At 31.5% G+C, this 19131-nt stretch overlaps 1 protein-coding gene across 1 annotated transcript; it reads left to right on the top strand.

Annotated features, from left to right (window-relative positions):
• The first annotated feature begins 2762 nt into the window (after window positions 1-2762).
• LOC122317036 (acyl-CoA-binding domain-containing protein 3-like) lies at window positions 2763-6185 on the top strand. The gene is made up of 5 exons (XM_043133927.1): window positions 2763-3700; window positions 4462-4567; window positions 4670-4770; window positions 4864-4930; window positions 5884-6185. Exons 1-5 carry the CDS (start codon window positions 2928-2930, stop codon window positions 5893-5895), a joined length of 1059 nt encoding a protein of 352 aa, XP_042989861.1. The 5' UTR covers window positions 2763-2927; the 3' UTR covers window positions 5896-6185.
• The last annotated feature ends 12946 nt before the right edge of the window (window positions 6186-19131 follow it).

Consider the following 19131-nt stretch of genomic DNA (forward strand, 5'->3'; position numbering starts at 1 on the left):
AGGAGCCGAGGGTAGTAGTCTATTGTATACTAGACTCTTTTTTTGGTTATACAAATAATCTTATTTCATTACTCATTATAATTTTTATAAAAGATTATAATAAATAATTTAATTTTTTTAATTTTTAAAATAAAATTTTTAACTCATATAATTTTTAACTCATTATTTTTTAATAATTTTTAAAATAATATTTTATTAAACTTTCGATTATCTTTTTTATCTTTGTAATTAAACGAGGCCTGGAGCATCCTTCTCGCATTAATGGACCATTATACAAGAAGATCTTTCTCGCAAAACGCTTTGACCATTTACGAAAACTTTTATTATTTAGGTATTTTTTTTTTATACACAAATAGAAGCAAATAATTAATGGTTAAAAACTATTTCGACATTTAAAAATGTTTGGATCGAATACGAATTATTTGAAAATTCTCAACAAAACATTGGACCTTAACCTTTAAACACCCAGTATATTGAGTATAAATAACAAATGATGTAATAAAAAGAAAAATCTAATTGCAGACACAAGTGTGTACTAATATGTACATTAATTAAATATGATTGGTTAAAAAATAGATTTTATTAAAAATAATACAAATTTAAATTTTAAATATAAAAAAATCAGTATTGATACATAAATTAATACCCGATTTTATTTGTACATAACAAAACTCATTATAAAATGTCAAAACGTCGTACAGTTATTTTAAAAAATAATAAGATTTATTATTAAAAAATTAATTTTTTTTTATAAATTTTATATCTATTTATTTATTTAAAATAATTACACGAAAATAAATGAGAAAAACTTAGCGTGGTTGAGCATAGAGTGGTGCCCTTCATAAAGACTAGTAGCTGCCACAGCCACAAACACAAAGGCCGCCGCCACAACAACCACCACACTTCTTCTCTCACCTACCGCAAAAAAAAAAAAAAAAAAAATAGAGAATTGATTAAAAAAAATTAAAAATAAGCTGTTAAAAGATTCTGACAGTTTTAAAATTATTAGGTATTAATTTAGTTAAGCTTTTTATCAATACTAAATTGAGAGTAGTCATTTTTCTTTTAACGGCTTTATTTATATAGTAATATTCAATAATTTAACACAATGTTTATATATAGAATCAAGATTTCAAGACATTTTAATCTAATCTAAAAGAGGTTAATTCTATAATTTAAACTTGTGACATGGTCTCTAATTTGAGATTAAGTATTAAAAATTTAATTATAGATTTAAAAATTTTAAGATATTAGATGCTAATTTAGTCAAGTTTTGTAATCATCGGGATCATCACAAAAGCAGAAAATCGATTGCTTTGGCGTTCACCGCCGGCACAATATCACACAGATCGGATACGCACGCCGATTGTTTTGCTTTTCATACCTCCGGAAGGAGAAAAAAAAACGATTTAGCACTATTTTACCAATCGTTTCCGGACAGATGCCCAGAAAATCCTGATGCAGACGCGCGCGATCGTGACAGTTATCTAAACAGGATAAACGTAAACCATCGCATGTGTTCCTAGTTGGAATCTATGCCTTCTTTGGCTCTTTGTCCGACTACAACTAACGACAGCCAACAGGTTACAGTCAACAAGCTAACGATTCACTCTACCGACTATAATTAAGGGGTAACGTTAGGTATATGGAAAAAGGATTTTATTATACACGAACAAAGTCACATATTAATCTATCAATTAATATTAATTTATTTATATTTAAAATTTAAATTAATAATATTTTTAATAAAATTTATTTTTTGACCAATCATATTAAATTAGTACACATATTAGTACATAATTATGATTGTGATTAAATTTTTTTATCAAATAAAATTTTACTACGTATAAGTAAAATCACGTATTAAATTATATAAAAATAATTTTATAAATTATCATAATTTAACGTAATTCATCATATTATAAATTTATTTTTATTATAAAATATATTCAATAAAATAGATAAAATTACGTTAATTTATAAAATTATTTTTATGTAATTGATTTGTAGAGTTATAATTATAAGTCTTTATACTTCCAAGTATTATGCAGAGATTTTATAAAAAATAAATTTACTAAAAAGAATAAATTTTTCTTTCATATTTTTTTCATTTTGGATTTACATTTTTTGAAAAAACCTACAGATTGTTGTATACTAAAAATTTATACAAATCTCGATATATATGATCATAAAATACTTTAAAATAAACATATAAATATAAAAACAAAATATAAAAACCAAGAAAAAACTCAAAAAAGAGAGATATTTATAGACTGACATAAAAAATAAATAATAAAACAATTACAAAGTTAACGAAAATTTAGTAACTATTTGAATTCCAAATCAGAAAGTGAAGTGTAAAATCATAAAATTAAAAGCTCAAAAATAAAAAGATAATAATATAAAAATATTAAACTGTTATAATTTATTACATCCTAAAAAAATAAACTTACAAATTTATATTTACATTTACTTCAAAATAATAATTTTATATCATATCCAATCATGTTATTCATTATTTTATATCACACATATTATATATTTAAAATTATTAATTATTATTATTAAACTAATTCAGTTATTATACTTATTATTTATAAATATATATTTTTTATAAAAAAATAAAAATAAATATAATGTATAAAGTATAAGGATAATAACTAAAATTATTTTTATATAAATGACCTTCAAAATTAACGGTCCGGCGAATTGCGGGACCCACAACCGGCCAGTATATTGTGTAAAAGGCTAAAAGCGAATATGCTTTGCTCTTCCTCTGCAAAAAGCCCAAATATCCCTTGCTCTCTCCGAGTCTCCTCCGCTTTGCTCTCTTTTAGGCCCTCTTACTCATCCTCGCCACATTATTTCCTTTCTTTTTCAAACGATTTGAGCTGCGAGCTTTCGGTTCTTTGAATTTGAAAGCCCATATGGAGCTTATGCAGGAGCTCTTTCTGACCGTCTCTCTTGCTGTTATTCTCTCTCTCCTGGTCGCTAAGCTGGTTTCCATGGCTATGGCTGCCGAGGCTGGCCTCCGCGACTCGCAGTTGAAATCGAGCCGCGATCATGGTGAAGAGATTGTTATGGAGGAGATACGATTCGGAGAAGGATTGGCGGTTCCGGTTTCCGAAAGCGAGACGAAGGTCCATGAATTATTCGAAGAAGAAGCTCCGGAAAAGGTCTATGAATTCGAAGGAGAATCGGGTGAGGCCGAGGATAGTGTGAGAACCATGTATCGCGGGGGCTTGGCGGAAATGTTACCAGAGGGTGGTTTGCATGAAGAAACCGAGGTCGAGAAGTTCCCGGAGGAGTTATCGGAGGAAAATATGGACGATTCTGAGACTCCAGAAAAGAATTTAGAGAACAGAGTAGGCTTGGCATCGGCAGCAGAGAATGAGGCTGTTGCAGACTCTGAGGAAATTAGAAGGGTTGTGCTTGCCCAAAGTGAAGACAAGGAGGTGAGTTTTGATAGTGACGAAGATGATTGGGAGGGGATTGAAAGGAGTGAATTGGAGAAGGCTTTCGCGGCGGCTGCCAAGTTCGTTCTTGAGTCGTCATCAGCGGGTAACGAGGACCGTTTGGCAATGGCAGGTGTTGGGAGTGATTTGCAGATGGAGCTGTACGGGCTTCACAAGATTGCTACGGAAGGTCCTTGCCGCGACTCTCAGCCTATGGCTCTCAAGCTCTCTGCCCGCGCCAAGTGGTTCTAAACTTTCCTCTGCTTTCTGTTCTTTCTTTTCTTAATTGAATATAGTTGCTATGATGTGGATTTGTATCTATGCTTGCCGAATCGTCTCAATCAATTGAAAATGCTTGACTGAGGTCTAGAATTAGTTGAATTCTAGTCGGCATTGTATTATATCCCTGGTCGTTAAAACAATAGACATTGATTGGGTAGATGGAACGGAGACAGATAAGATTTATCAATGGACTCTTTATCCGTTTTCTTTTTCTCAAGAGGTGATTTTGAGAATCAACCAAAGAATGATATAAACTAGTCATCGTGCCAGGCAGCGTGTAGGTCAATTTTATTAGGGAGATGAACCGAGCGAATCACCTATTGGAGGTTTTAAAACACTTTATCAACTCGCAAAACAAGGATGAAGTGGAATACAGAAGAAAACACCTATTAATCTGCAATTAGCATGGTTGTTGAGGTTAAAATAACTTTTTGCTCAGTGCACATTCTTTTCCTCTCTTTGAACTTCTTAGTAGTTATGTTCTTGAAAAGTTAGCACAAGATCAGTTAGATCCTCTAGTGATCAAACATAATCTGACACATTAGTACTTGTAAAATATTTTACTAGAAAACTTTTTAAAACTTAAACAAAAACTTGAATGCAAAAACCACTCTAGGGATTGCCATAAACCAAATTGCACTGTATAGTTTGATTGCTAGTAATAATAACAGGGTTGAAAGCTGCTATCTGTGAGTGATCGGGGGCACTGGTTACGTTGTGCAAGGAATTCTTGGCAAAGGCTGGGGCAAATGAGTCCAGAGGTGGCAATGGAACAGTATATCAAACTTCTCTCAGATAGAGTTCCTGGCTGGATGGAAAGCAAATTTGCCGTAAGTCTTTAGCTGTTGGTTGCTTTGTCTTTACGAATTTCTCAATAATTCTCCCATGGAGAATCTTTGGCTCAAGTTAATTGGATATCATTCTTTGTACAGGGGGACATCAAACCTGAATCCACGGAAGCAGGAATATCCAGTTCCGTTGCTTTTGACTTGAGCACATCTTCACATCATCAACCTAATGATTTTGATGAAAGGTAGACTACTAGATTTGATGCCCCCATCTGTTTAAATGTCTTATCTTTGTTTATTGCATCCGAGTTTTCTGCACATTCTTTCCCCCCTTGCAGGAAACCAGAACAGAAGACGGGAACTGAGGGAGGTGATAGTACTGCAGGCTCAAATTCTGAGTACAAGGTATAATTTGAAAGTTCAGCCCATTTTATTTACTTATCGCTCATTTTAAGTATCTCTGGTACCATTAGGGATGTGAGGTTTTGCGGAAAAGTATACATTTAATCAATTTTACAATACAAGCAATTGAGATTTGAATTTTTATGCTTTAATTACTAGAGCAGGAGTTACAAAAAAGAACCAGTTTAGGAGCTAACTATGTCAATATTGGATTGGAATGTACATGGAGATTTCTAAGCTGAACTTTAAAGAAAACAAAGCAATATTTTAGGAATGTCTTAAAATAGGTAGCTGTCGCCCTTTGTTTGCATTAATGAACTCAACAAACCCTGCGACAATATCACTGAAATTTGTTCAAGTTAAGGTCCATTTAAAAATTTGTCATGATTTGAACTTGTTGGTGATGCTATCTGGTCTTCAGTTATTTTGTAACATGAATAGTATAAGGCATCTTTGTTTTTTTGTTTTAAATCTTAAATTGGCATTGTCTGAGTAAATAACCCCAATATCAAAAGCAACAGGGCCTTTTACCTTTCTTGTGCTTCCTATAGCAACTTGGGCCCAATGTACATTCTTGGTTAGTACTTAGATGAACAACTGAACGACAACCAGCCATTTACTTGGTGAATTAATGATTCATTAATCAGAATGTTGATTTCGGCTGAATTCTTGCAAGTAGCTAGGATATGAAGGTTTGCCCATACACTGAGCCTATAAGTCGTCTTCAACTTGACTTGTCTGGTTGTTCTGGCCTTGCAGTTCTCAGTTCATAATTCATGCCTCCTACTTCCAAGTTTGCTTTGATTTGCCCTATAGGTTGCCCCTAAGTGCTCCCACCTTATGTCCCTAACTAATCTCCCAGTTTCTGATCTTTATTGATGTGTGATGTAGAGTTATTTATATAAATAAATCGTATATAGAACTATACATAATGTAGTCTAGTGTGAACATTTCAGGCCAAAGAATAGCAGAATGGGTCTGTTTATTGCTCACCCCAACCAAAGGGGCCATTATCCTGGATTTGCTTGACTAGGTACAGGACCGATTCTAATCTCCAAGTCTAGAATAAGCTCCAAGTCTGAGAGGCTCTTATGCTGTTTAGACTATTATATGTGTGTCCTGATATCATGATGTTGTTATAGTGTTATAAAAACTATTTATGTATGTATTGTGCATATGGGTGTGAATATATATAATTATCTGGGGATCCCCTAAATTCTAATTCATTATTTGGCTGGTCGAGTGATTTTTAGTAGAATTTATTGCTCTTTTGATCTTTCATGGAAGTTTTTCTCTGCTGATTTTCCCTGCAATGTTTGCCCGTTTCTTTTCTTTGCGATTGCTGCTCTTCAAAGTTTTTGTCCTTGACTCTGGCATTAATTAAATGGATGTTGGAATTACGCAAAGCAATGTCAAAGAGAAGTTTGACAAAAATGTCTAGGAGAGTTGCACCCCAGAGAGAATTGTGTTTGTCGTAACTGATTGTTTAATATTCATTCCCATGCAATTAAAAGTTCCCCTCACGTTTTAGATTGTGGAAACGGTGAGCTAGTTGGCTTAGGGTTTCCAAATAACTAATGAGCTCTGAAAGGGTAGCTTGCCGTGTTTCTCCTTCTCAAACCTCGCAGTTTAAGGAGCTAGGGCCATCCTTGGCGGAAATAACTTGCATAGCTGGTTGGAAGTTTGACTGGCAAGACGTTTTTGACTTTTCCTGGAAAGTGGTGGGAAAAAAAAGAAAAAAAAAGAAAAGGAAAGCAAAAAGTATAGCTTAGCTCTGCAAAATCAGATTTCCCATTGATAAAGGATAAAGGCACATGACAATTGAGATTCCGTTACTTGGTTTATTACACAATACACCTCAAGTTCCATGCTTGGACGGGGAGCTTAAACGAAAGAGAATTGGAACATTTTCGGTTTTCTTCTCTAAAGATGCTTTTATATACTGGAGAAAAAGTCGTCCTTATTATCCCTTCCATAAAAGAGACTAGTTTCGGACCTTCGGTTAGTTTGTTCCAGGAGGATTAACATACGACCCCCCACCGTCCCCTGAACCTGAGCCAAATCCACTTTCTCCACCATTACCACCCCCAGACCCAAATCCAAAGCCACCACCCCCTTCCCCTCCCGAACCAGACCCACCATTGCCACCATTACCACCACCTGAACCATAACCTCCACCTTGGCCGACACCATTGCCATTGCCTGAGCCCCCGTCACTACTACCAATGCCTAACCCATAACCACTGCCACCATTTCCAAAACCTCCATCAGTGGACCCAGGGCTACTCCCACTGGCATGTCCTCATTCATAACTAACGGCTGTAAGCCCTAGATGGCCAGCCTCCTCCCTAAAACTGCTGCGTAGCCCATTTCCCAAGCCATATGTCTCAGTACCGCTCCAGAACCTCCCTTCTTTAGAAGCCTCAACCAGGGCATGGCTAAAGAGTCCCACAACTAAGAAAATGAGGCTCCATGGAAACACATTACTTTTTCTTCCCATTGCTCCTCTCTTTCGAAACGCAACTGCAATCCTACAAACAACACTAGAATCTCTTAGGTAAAAGACATCAAAAAGTGCAGCAAATTAATTTAATTAAGAAGTTTATGTTTCTTGGATGGTTAAGCAAAGATAGAATCAGAGGTCAGTGCTTACCACAATGTTCCCCGCTGCCTTGAGCCTTCCACTTCGTGTGGCAAGGGAGTTGAAAGTTCAGTTAAGGAGAACAAAAAAAAGTATCGGAGCTGCTATGGTCACGTTGTTTGTGGATCATGCAGGCGAAGCAGTACATAGAAAACGTTTGGTGATCGGACTGCTATAAAAGGAATATCTACATTACATATAGGAAAAATCTAGTTGTAATACTAGTTTAAGGATCCGTTGCGGCCAGATGAAATAGAGAGGTGGGCATGCCCATGAAAAGTGTGCGTGATGAGCCGAAGAGTGTGAGCTGGTTCTGGTGGTGAGAGCGATTTACGTGATCACCAGGGCGCAAATTGAATTGGTGTACGAGCGTTCTAGATTTTTGGACCAAGTTTGTTTATTAACACTAAATATTTTAGAAGTTGGTACATCCTCAAGGATAACAAAAATTAAACTTCACTCAATATTGGGATTAAATTGCGTAGCGCACTGAGTGGAAGTCAAATGACTCAATTCAGTGAAGTCGGCAACTCAGTAGACTAACGGTGAAAAGCTGAGCTTTGTGCCTTCGTAATAGCATTTTTTATACGATCCAGGAGCAATCTCAACGGATTCTTTATCTTATTTTTTAAAATATATTAACAAAATTCACTTTTTTTATTTACTTTTATAATATATCATATATCAACTTATCTATTTTTTTCATATTTAAACATTATACTTTTTAATATTTTTTATTCATTTCAAATATTTTCTCTAACTATTAATAATATCTTCATATCTTTTAATATTTATAATATCTCCCTATATACAATCTCATATCATTATGTTCTATTTTAAATCAAACTATAATTGACATTGATTCAAAATATAACAAAAAAAAAAAAGATAAAAAATTATGTCCTATTTTAAATTACTTATAAAAAAAAATACAAAAAATTTTCAATACACTTTGGTGGATTCTCTAACAGAAAAATACAAATAGATAAGCAAATATAACCAAGGCCAATGCTACATGGGCTGAAATGAAATTAGGATAAAGGGCAAAAAAAAAATAAGAGGAGACATGAATAATTAAAAATATTTTACATGTATGAACGGTAGTCTATAAATGTAACAGGATTATTGTATCTATTTGGAAAATAAGGATGATTTACAACATCCATTGGATCTTTATTTTAATCAACATTCTTTATATTTTAAAGAAAACTGTATTTTAAACCATCCACTAGGAGTGCTCTAAACAACTTAACATGGAACAAAAGTTTTACAAGCTGGCTTTTCCCAGCCACCAAAGGCTAGTTTGGATACTGTTATCTGTTCATCTCATTTCTTACCTAAATATCATTTTAATATAAATATTTTAAAATTTTAAATATTTAACTTTTTTATTTAATCATTATAATTTTTTCAAATTTTTAGAAAAGAAACAAAAAATATTTAATTTTTTTAAATTCTAAAATAAAAATTATATTATAATAATATTTTAACTTTATAATATTTTTATTCATTTTTATCTTTTTAAGTTTCTAAAACTCAATAAAGTATCTTAATTCAAATCATTTTATTACTATTTACAAATGATTTAACTACTATTTACAGATTTTTAATTTCTTTTAGCATATAGACGAGGCCTAATGATTAAGGAAGCACTTATCCCACCGAGAAAATTTACCGATGGTGGGTTTTTTTTTTTTTTCTTTTTTAACTTAATGGTTAGGGATATGTATTTTTTAATAAATTTGTATTTTTTTAAGTGTTTAAAGGGATTTTAAAATACTCAAAAAAATACAAAAAATAAAAATATATATATTTTACACTTCTCGGTAGAAATTCTCAAGACCACCTCTTGGTAGACCTAACAAGCCCCTTCTCTAATTTATTTATTTATTATTTCTTTCTATTGTGCAGCTAAAATTAGGTTGAATTGAATTGAAATTATTGAATTATCAATTGAAAAACTTGGATATCTGTTTGAGGAAAGGAAAAATATAGTTGCAAGCACAATTGTGTACTAATTTGTGCACTAATATGATGTGATTGGTCAAAAAGTAGATTTTATTAAAAATAGTGTTAATTTAAATTTTAAATATAAATAAATCAATATTGATATACAGATTAGTGCGTGACTGCGCTTATACGTAGCAAAACTCTTGAGAAAAAGGAAGTGATCAAATCCTTTGTAATGCACATGTTCTTTGAAGGACAATGTTAGGGTGACTATAAAATATGCTTATTGAATGTGTACACTAGTATAAATGAATTTTTTTATTTTTTTTAATCATTTTAAACGTCTTTAACTATTATAAAAAAAATAAAAATATATAAATTCACTAATAGTTATTTATTTAATTATTAAAAAATAAAATATATAAATAAATATATTTAATAGATATATTTAACAGTTATATCATCATTTTTTTTAATGAACACAGTACTACTTGATAGGACACTTGAGATCCTTTTTCCATTGGTATGAACCCCTATCAGCAATTTTTTTTTGAAAAATATATATTTTGATTTTTTTTAAATCTATGGTACAATTTTTAAAAAGATAAATAAAACGAAATTGTTCCAGCCAACTGATGGGACTGTTGAACTGGCCGACCAAAATGCTTGGTACTTAATAGCAATAAAGGGTAAATTAGTTGGCCACGTTTTATTCCATATCCATCATAAACATTGGCGATCAACTTGACAGTGATGACCACGTTCCTATACAGGGATGGAATGAGCAGTTTTTTTAAAAGAGTTAATTTTTGTTTAACGTGTGACATATTAAAATTTAAAATTTATAAAAAAAATTAGATTTCGATAATTTACATGTGGAAATAAAATTATAAAAATATAACATCTTAATATATATTTCAAGTTTTTGACGATAATGTTTTAAGAAATATTACTCATCTATTATTATTTTTATAATAAAATATTTAGAATTTATTTATTTCATATAAATTATCAAGTGATTTTTTAGAATATCATCTTTCATTCTAGTATGTTAGTTAGTTTATTAACTTTCATATAAATTCTAGATATTTTTGTATCACATTAAATATATAATACTATAATACAGACCTTAAATAAGTTTTTTCTTGTTCTATGAAGTCTAGAAAATAAAATCTCTCAATTATTTTTCATATCGATCACAAACCTTGAATGATTTTTATTGTATTTTTATTTTTGATTCTATATTAAGAAGTCTAATATTGTAGAATAAAAAATTTTGAGATCTATATTAATAAGTTTATTATTTTTTCTAAATTTAGTTTTGATTTAATTTTGGTTACACCACACTCTTAAAAATAAAAAATATATAAAAATTATATAAAATTATGAGATTATAGAAAAAAAAATTGGAGAGATATTTATAAATATATTGAAATTTTATAAAATTTTGTAAAATATATGGAGATTATAAATTTTTTTTGAAGATCATTTTCTATATTTATAAAATTATAATTAAAAATTATGTATATTTTGATTTTTCAAAAAATCATAATCCCCTTCTATACATGCAGGTCCGCCACTCTTCCTGCAAAGATGTAAATGAGAAAGTGTTAGAGACAAGATTATATAAAATTAAATTTATAAAATAAGATGATTTTATGTGATTTATTAGATCTATTTCGTAAATAAAATAATTTTATAATTTAATTTATCACATCAAATTATATTATTTTATGAATTTATTTATATATTGTTTTTTTATAATTAAAATATTTCTGTAACTTAGTGCGAATACCGCTTGCCTGCCCCGCTGCCTTTCACTGTTATAATAAGGGTCCAACTCCAAAGTGATTCAATAATTGAGGCAAAGGAAAACTCATGCCTATTGGTTGTTGCAAGTTCCAGTCAGTCGGACTGTACAGCATTCACAAGATTCAGTTAGGCAATCAGACGAGAGCCGACTCAGATTAAATTATTTGCGACCATCTTCAGCTCTACGAACGATATTTTTTTTATTAATTTTTTTTTTTTTTTCCAAATAATAGGAACGGGAAAAGGACGTATCAGCAACTCCCAATAATTCCATTCAGTTTTGTCGGTTACGAAGGTGGTTTGTGACTGTCTTGAAATGTGTAAGGAAAATGCTAACTTCCATACTGTTTTATTCACCCATTTTGGACGTTTGTATATTTTATTTTTTTAATTAATAATTAAGAAAATAATTATTAGTGAATTTATATTTATTTTTAATTTTTTTTAAAAAAATATTACACTAATGGTACGCCCAACTATAAAACCTGAACGGCGGCCGAGAACACTGTCCAAAAGTCAAATGGGTTACAAAATGGGGCATTGCTTTGCAGTTTCAAGGCACGTTTGTACATGTACCAGTATAATTTTTAAAATTATCAAAAAAAATTATAATTTTATTTAGAAACATCGCAAAAACATAAAATATTATTTAATCAAATTTTCAACTCTTTCGTTCAGTTATTATCTAATTATTATTTAAACACCAAACTTCAATACAAATTTTAAAACTTTGAGTGTAAAATATAAAAATCAATACAAATTTTATAAATTTTAATTCATTACTATTTACATAATTATGAAATATTTCAAACATCCATAGGAATCCTTAGCATTTTGAGAGTAACATGTAATGGGATCATGAAGTTCACGGCTTCTCGTTTTTACGGGGGCATTATTAATTATAAAAGTGTCCTGTAAATGTTTCTGTAACGTTTCAATGAAGATACAAAACTTATTCAATAGAAAAATAATATTTACAACAAGTTTTGTTCACTCTCTTAGAAAAGATAGATAAATTTGAGACTCAAATAAAAAAAATTATCTTTTTTAACAATGGATCTACTTTATTTTAAAGAGAGTACGTGAAATTTACACTTTATATCTAGCATTACTATGCTAAATATGTTCTTCCTTATTATTTATTTTAATTGCTTTTAAAACCATTTGAAGATTATTTAAAATCAAATTCACCAAAGTACTACGTGTTAGAGTTTTAGTAGTAGCCTCAATAAACTTTAATCAAAATTTAACTAGAAAATTCATTTTTATAAATTTTAGTTAGTCACTTTTCACAATATCAAATAATAGACTCAACAAATTTATCATTATTCTATTAAAATATTAATTTTTGATCTTTTTATTTATTTTAATTTTAATTATAATTTAAATATTTATTTATTATTAAAAAAGTACACATTAATTTTCAAACTTTTTCCAAATCAACGTGTTTTCTAAATCACAAAATTTTTTGAAGTTTTTCCTAATTACAATTTACACAACCTATTAAAACCCAAAGTATTCGAATCAGCCAACACGCGCTACCTCCAAGGTTGTAACTTTCACGTGGTATTAGAACTAGCATTTTTTTCTTGCGCTGAGACTAAAATAGTGAAAAAATGAATTATTTCATTTTAGAATAATATTTAGGGGCTGGCCAACTTTAACCAATGAAATAGTTTTGGGCTATAATTACCCTTCATTTGTTAAATTTATTGCAATCACTTATTATGTACCTTAACTAAATTTTGGCTATATGTTAGTTTTATTGAGCCTACTATTAACACTTTTAATGGACAGGTGGTTGATTGTGACAAATAGAAGACAATATGCTATTATTAAATGCGGAGGGACCATATACGTAGTAAGTACAGTACACGCTTGTATTGTTGGGCACCTGCACAAAATCTAAGTTCTTGGTTCTAAATATATAATTAAGATTACAAAATTTAAATTTTTATTTAGTTGAAAAATGGAAGAGCATTGAAACGAGATTGTAGATTTTGCATGAAAGAGAGTCTAACAATCAGAAAGAAGTCTTTGAAAAATGTTTTAATTTTGAACAATTCTATTCATTATTTTCTCATCATTTCATGACGTGATATTTGGTGATTAGAGACTATTTATTATATTTTATTTATGAATTAATTATCTAATACCATATCATAAAATGATACGAGGATGGTGAATATATTTTTTTCTTAATACTCGGATCACAAGTCAAAAACTGTCTAGACCCAATAATGTATTCAATCCTAAAATTCATCTGATTGGTCGATTTCATGAATCGTGATCACAAAAAAGGGTTCGATATTCTCTAATATCTTTTAATAATTGAAGATGTTGTAATATTTCAATATTTATCACAATATTTTTAAAAAGAATTATTATGTTTTATTGCTAAATATAAAGAGATCCGATGTAGATGAGACAAAGTATCTGATCAATCTTCAATACAATATTGGTAGGCGAGCAAGGCAACAGCTATCACAGAGAGCACAATCTCATGATAGTCGTCTCGTAATCACTGACTAATAGTGGCGGACCCACACCGGAAGATGGCCAAAATCGTGAGAGAAACATGTATTCCCTTTAATGACAACTTACCTTTGGGAAGCATCAACATTAGTTGTCTAACTAAAGTTAAATTTTAATTTTAGCTAAACTATAATTAAACTGTTTAAAAATGTCATACACCAGACTCAACAAACATACAATAAATTTAACATTTCCCCTTTTCACTAGCCAAATAATTTGTCTTCATAAAAAATTACTAAGTTTGCTTGTAATAATGAATCATGTCATAACAATTGACTGATTTTGCTTCTAATAAATAGATCTGTTGCCCAGATGACTAACACAAGAGGGGGGGTGAATTGAGTTGTATTAAAAAAATAACAATTATAAATCAAATATATAATATAAAATATAAACAAAATATGAAATAACAATAAATATAAGGAGTAAGGGTAAGAGAGAAGCAAACTCAGTATGTTAACGAGGTTCGGCCCCACTGCCTACGTCCTCGCCTCAAGCTACCCCTTGAGGATTCCCAAATTCACTATTCAACCTCCTTCAGGTGGAGATAGAAACCTATTACACCTTTGAACAACACCGCTACAAAGGATCCGTGTAGAACACCCTCTACACTTGCAATCACCTTACACGTGGTGATTCAACTATTCCCTGTGTAGAATACTTTCTACACACACAAGGGTTATACACACCCTTTTTCTGATACAAAAGCTGATAGTGGGTAGGTTATCAGAAAACACTCCTCAACGAGTGAAATAAGAACAATACAGCGCAAGCTATATCTCTCAAAATGAACAAGGATTAAGGCTCAATGTTTAGAGAAGAGAGAATGAAAGCTTTGAATGAATGTTGTATGCTCTTGGTGTTGTAAATGTGAAGCTCTCAAATGATCTATTTATAGGCATATGAGACTTCATATTCAAATTTAAAAAAGATTCACATGTCAAAGACAACATCATTCACTTTTTCAAAAAATTCAAATAAAAGGTTCTTCTTTTTCAATTGTCAAAGACAACATCATTCACTTTTTCAAAGAATTCAAATAAAAGGTTCTTCTTTCTCAATTGTCAAAGACAACATCATTCACTTTTTCAAAAAAATCAAACCTAATCTTTTACTTTTGGCATATGACAAAATGAGCACACTTTCATTTTCAAAAAATTCAAACCTAATCTTTTACTTTTTGTATAAGTCTAAAAAAGCATCAATCACTTTTGAAAAAATTCAAATAAAACATGCACATGTGAAAGATGACAATCAATCATCTTTAATATTTTCAAAGTTCAACCCTTTAATCAAGGCATGCACATGCAAAAGATGACAATCAATCATCTTTCAAAATTTTCAAATTTAATTTTCAAAAATATTCATGCACATGTGGAAAATGTATTTTAATGCTTTATGATAAAATATTAATTTTGAGCATTAATCCTAATTTCGAATTTTGAAGAGATTTACAACATTACTCTATAATTTTAATGTGAACTTGTTCCCTTCTTGCTCATGCTTGTTTCCTTGATGTGCTTGACTCCATTGTGTAGACAACTTGAGCTTGAGACTTCTTTATTCTTTGAATTCATTTGTTATCATCAAAATCCATGTGTAGATTTATAATCACATGAAACTTGAAATCTTGAGTTCAACAATCTCCCCCTTTTTGATGATGACAAATATTTGATAGAACTTGAAACCTATATTAATACTTAAGCTCCCCCTGAAAATATGCGTTAGTTTTTCAAGCAAAAGTATAAATATAATTCCAAGCATATATAACAAGTTTAGCAATTTAAACAATGTTAATGTTCTAGTCTAACACTTCTCCCCCTTTTGGCATCATTAAAAAGGATCCGCAACAAGAAAATGGACTGAAGAAAACGATGCGTTTAATAGTCACTGTAGATAGTTGAAAAATGGAGCCGTCCGTGACCCGACAAGTGCTGCAAAGCCTCGAGGCCTAACTCTATGAATTTAATACGGCTGAAGATTTAAACAATCGCCTGATGTTGTTGACAAACGGGATTGAAGGCTCCGAGTTTCTATAAAAAAATGATCATTTTCATCTATCGGATGCCAAAAAAATAATCACTTCTTGACCTGAGTTCTGTTTTTCCACAACGATAGAATGGCTGAGCAATTCTCTTCCACTAATGTTCCAGACTTGAATCAGGAACCCTTGACGCATCAATCATCAATCTTCTCTCCTGAGGCCGTCAATACCATGATAGGAGCAGTGAACCGTTTTTCTAGTAAGGCTGATTCTGAGATTATTGCAGAATCAAGAATGCTCAGTAATCAATATGCTGCCTCTGTTACGATCATGTCTCGAAGGTTAATGGCGAGGGTGAGTGAGATTGATCATCTTAACATGCAAATATCTAAGTTACGACAGAAGCTTGCTAATAAGGATAGTGAGAATAAAAGGCTAAAGCAAGAAAACCAAGAGTTGAAAAAATTTGCAGATTGGTATGCTCATGATCTGCAACCACGAATAGAAGAGCTGGAACGAGAAAGGGTTCAGATACAAGGTCAACATCGGCAGATAACAGCAGAGGTTCATCGTTTACTAGAAAAATAGGGACAATCTACTGTTAATCTCGCTGGCTTAGTAAGAAAACTTTTGACAATGTGTGTCCAGCATATCTTGTATTTCTTTTGACTAAATAAGATTTGAAGAGAAAATAGTTTGTCTTATTCTTTATGCTATCTCTATAAAATCAGTCCTGAAGTTCATCTAATCCGCATCAAGTTTTCATCTCATCTCTATAACTCATCTGCATTCCTTCAGCATTCTCGTTTTAAGCCTTCTATTCTTTTCTCAATGGCTCATTCTTCTAACATTTCTCTAGATCCATCCATGAGGCATTCTGCATCTCAACCTCCTATTCTTTCTGCAGCTACCATTGGTGCCATGTTGCAGCAAGAAAATAATAATCTGACTAATAAGTCAGATTCTGATGCTATTTATGACTTGGTGAGTCTTGGGACTCGCTACTCTTCCTCTATTGTGGCTTTTTCTCAGCGGCTACAAGCCAAAAATCACGAAGTTGAAAAGCTCAAAGAACAAATTGTTGTACTTCAACAAATTGTTCAAGAGTCTCACACAAGGGAAGGAATCATTCGGCAGAAGAATAAACAGTTGAAATCTTTATTAGATTCTTCATTCCGCTTGCCGGTTCCCATGAATAAGAATGACATGATATTGTATGAAGAGAATGAGCGTCTCAAACATGAGGCTAAGAATCTCAAATTTATGTAAAAGTATTAAAAAAAAAAAAAAAAATCTATCTCTATTTTTATTGACTCTGGTCTATCTTTTAAGAGATATTCATAGCATGCATCATACCTATTTCTCTTCTGATCATACATAATCTATCTTCTGGTAAAGGTTTTGTGAAAATATCTGCTAACTGATCGTGTGTGTTTGTGAACTCTAACATTATATCACCTTTTTGCACATGATCTCGAAGAAAATGATACCTTATTTCAATATGCTTAGTTCTAGAATGTTGTATTGGGTTCTTTGAAAGATTTATAGCACTTGTATTATCACATTTGATTGGAATGTGATTATACATGAGTTTAAAATCTTCAAGTTGTTGCTTCATGTAGAGAACTTGAGCACAACAACTACCCGCAGCAACATATTCTGCCTCAGCAGTAGATAGTGCAACAGAATTTTGTTTTTTACTAAACCAGGAAACTAATGCATGACCTAAGAAATGGCATGCTCCACTAGTGCTTTTTCGATCTATTTTACAGCCAGCATAATCTGCATCTGTGTAGCTGATTAGATCGAAAGATGTATGCTTAGGGTACCATAACCCTAGGTTAATTGTACCACTAAGATATCTAAGAATGCGCTTAACTGCAATTAAATGTGATTCTTTTGGAGATGATTGAAAACGTGCACATAAGCACACACTAAACATAATATCTGGTCTACTGGCTGTTAAATATAATAAGCTACCAATCATACCTCGATATATCTTTGAGTCAACTGGCTTACCGGATTCATCTTTATCAAGTTTAGTTGATGGGCTCATTGGTGTTCCAATTTCCTTAGCATTTTCCATCCCAAACTTTTTCAGTAATTCCTTAATATATTTTGATTGATTGATGAATGTCCCACTTTTTGCTTGCTTAATTTGCAATCCGAGAAAGAATGTAAGTTCACCCATCATGCTCATCTCAAATTCTTCCTGCATAGTCTTAGCAAAAACTTGACACATATTTTCATTAGTAGCACCGAATATTATATCATCAACATAAATCTGAATCAAAAGAATATCATCATTTTCATATTTAATGAAAAGAGTTGTGTCGATTTTTCCTCTTGAAAAACCTTTTTCAATCAAGAAACCACTGAGTCTCTCGTACCAAGCTCTAGGAGCTTGTTTAAGTCCATATAGTGCTTTTGTGAGTTTGAAAACATGATTTGGGGAAATATGATTTTCAAAACCTGGAGGTTGCTCAACATATACCTCTTCATTTATAAAACCATTTAAGAAAGCACTTTTAACATCCATTTGAAAAAGTTTGAAATCTTTATAACAAGCATATGCAAGTAGCATTCGAATAGCTTCTAATCTTGCGACAGGTGCATATGTCTCATCATAATCGATTCCTTCTTCTTGATTAAAACCTTGGGCTACAAGTCGAGCCTTATTTCTAGTAATGACTCCAGACTCATCTTTCTTGTTTCTAAAAACCCATTTTGTTCCAATAATAGTATAATTTTTGGGTCTAGGAACAAGTGTCCAAACATCATTTCTTTCAAATTGATTCAACTCTTCTTGCATAGCTAGAATCCAAGATTCATCAAGAAGTGCGTCATCAATATTTTTGGGTTCAATTTGAGATAGAAAAGCAGTATGATTACAAATATTTCTAAGAGATGATCGAGTACTTACACCTTGTGAAGGTTCTCCCAAAATTTGTTCCACTGGATGATCTTTCACAAATTTCCACTGTTTGGTTGCATCTTGTATTAAATTTTGATGATCTTTCCTGATGGCTCCATGTTGAACTTCCTCTATTGCTTTCTCTTTGTTGAGATTGAGACTTTCTGTGTTATTTATACCTTCTATTTCTTCATCAATAGATTTCTTGGAGAGTGGAGAATTAGATTCATCAAATACTACATGCATAGATTCTTGTACAGTTAAAGTCTTTTTGTTGAATACTCTATAAGCTTTACTATTAGTAGAATACCCGAGAAAAATACCTTCATCAGATTTTGCATCAAACTTGCCTAAATTATCTCTGTCAT

This window comes from Carya illinoinensis, chromosome 7 (assembly GCF_018687715.1).
Source record: "Carya illinoinensis cultivar Pawnee chromosome 7, C.illinoinensisPawnee_v1, whole genome shotgun sequence".
NCBI classification, from domain to species: Eukaryota; Viridiplantae; Streptophyta; class Magnoliopsida; order Fagales; family Juglandaceae; genus Carya; species Carya illinoinensis.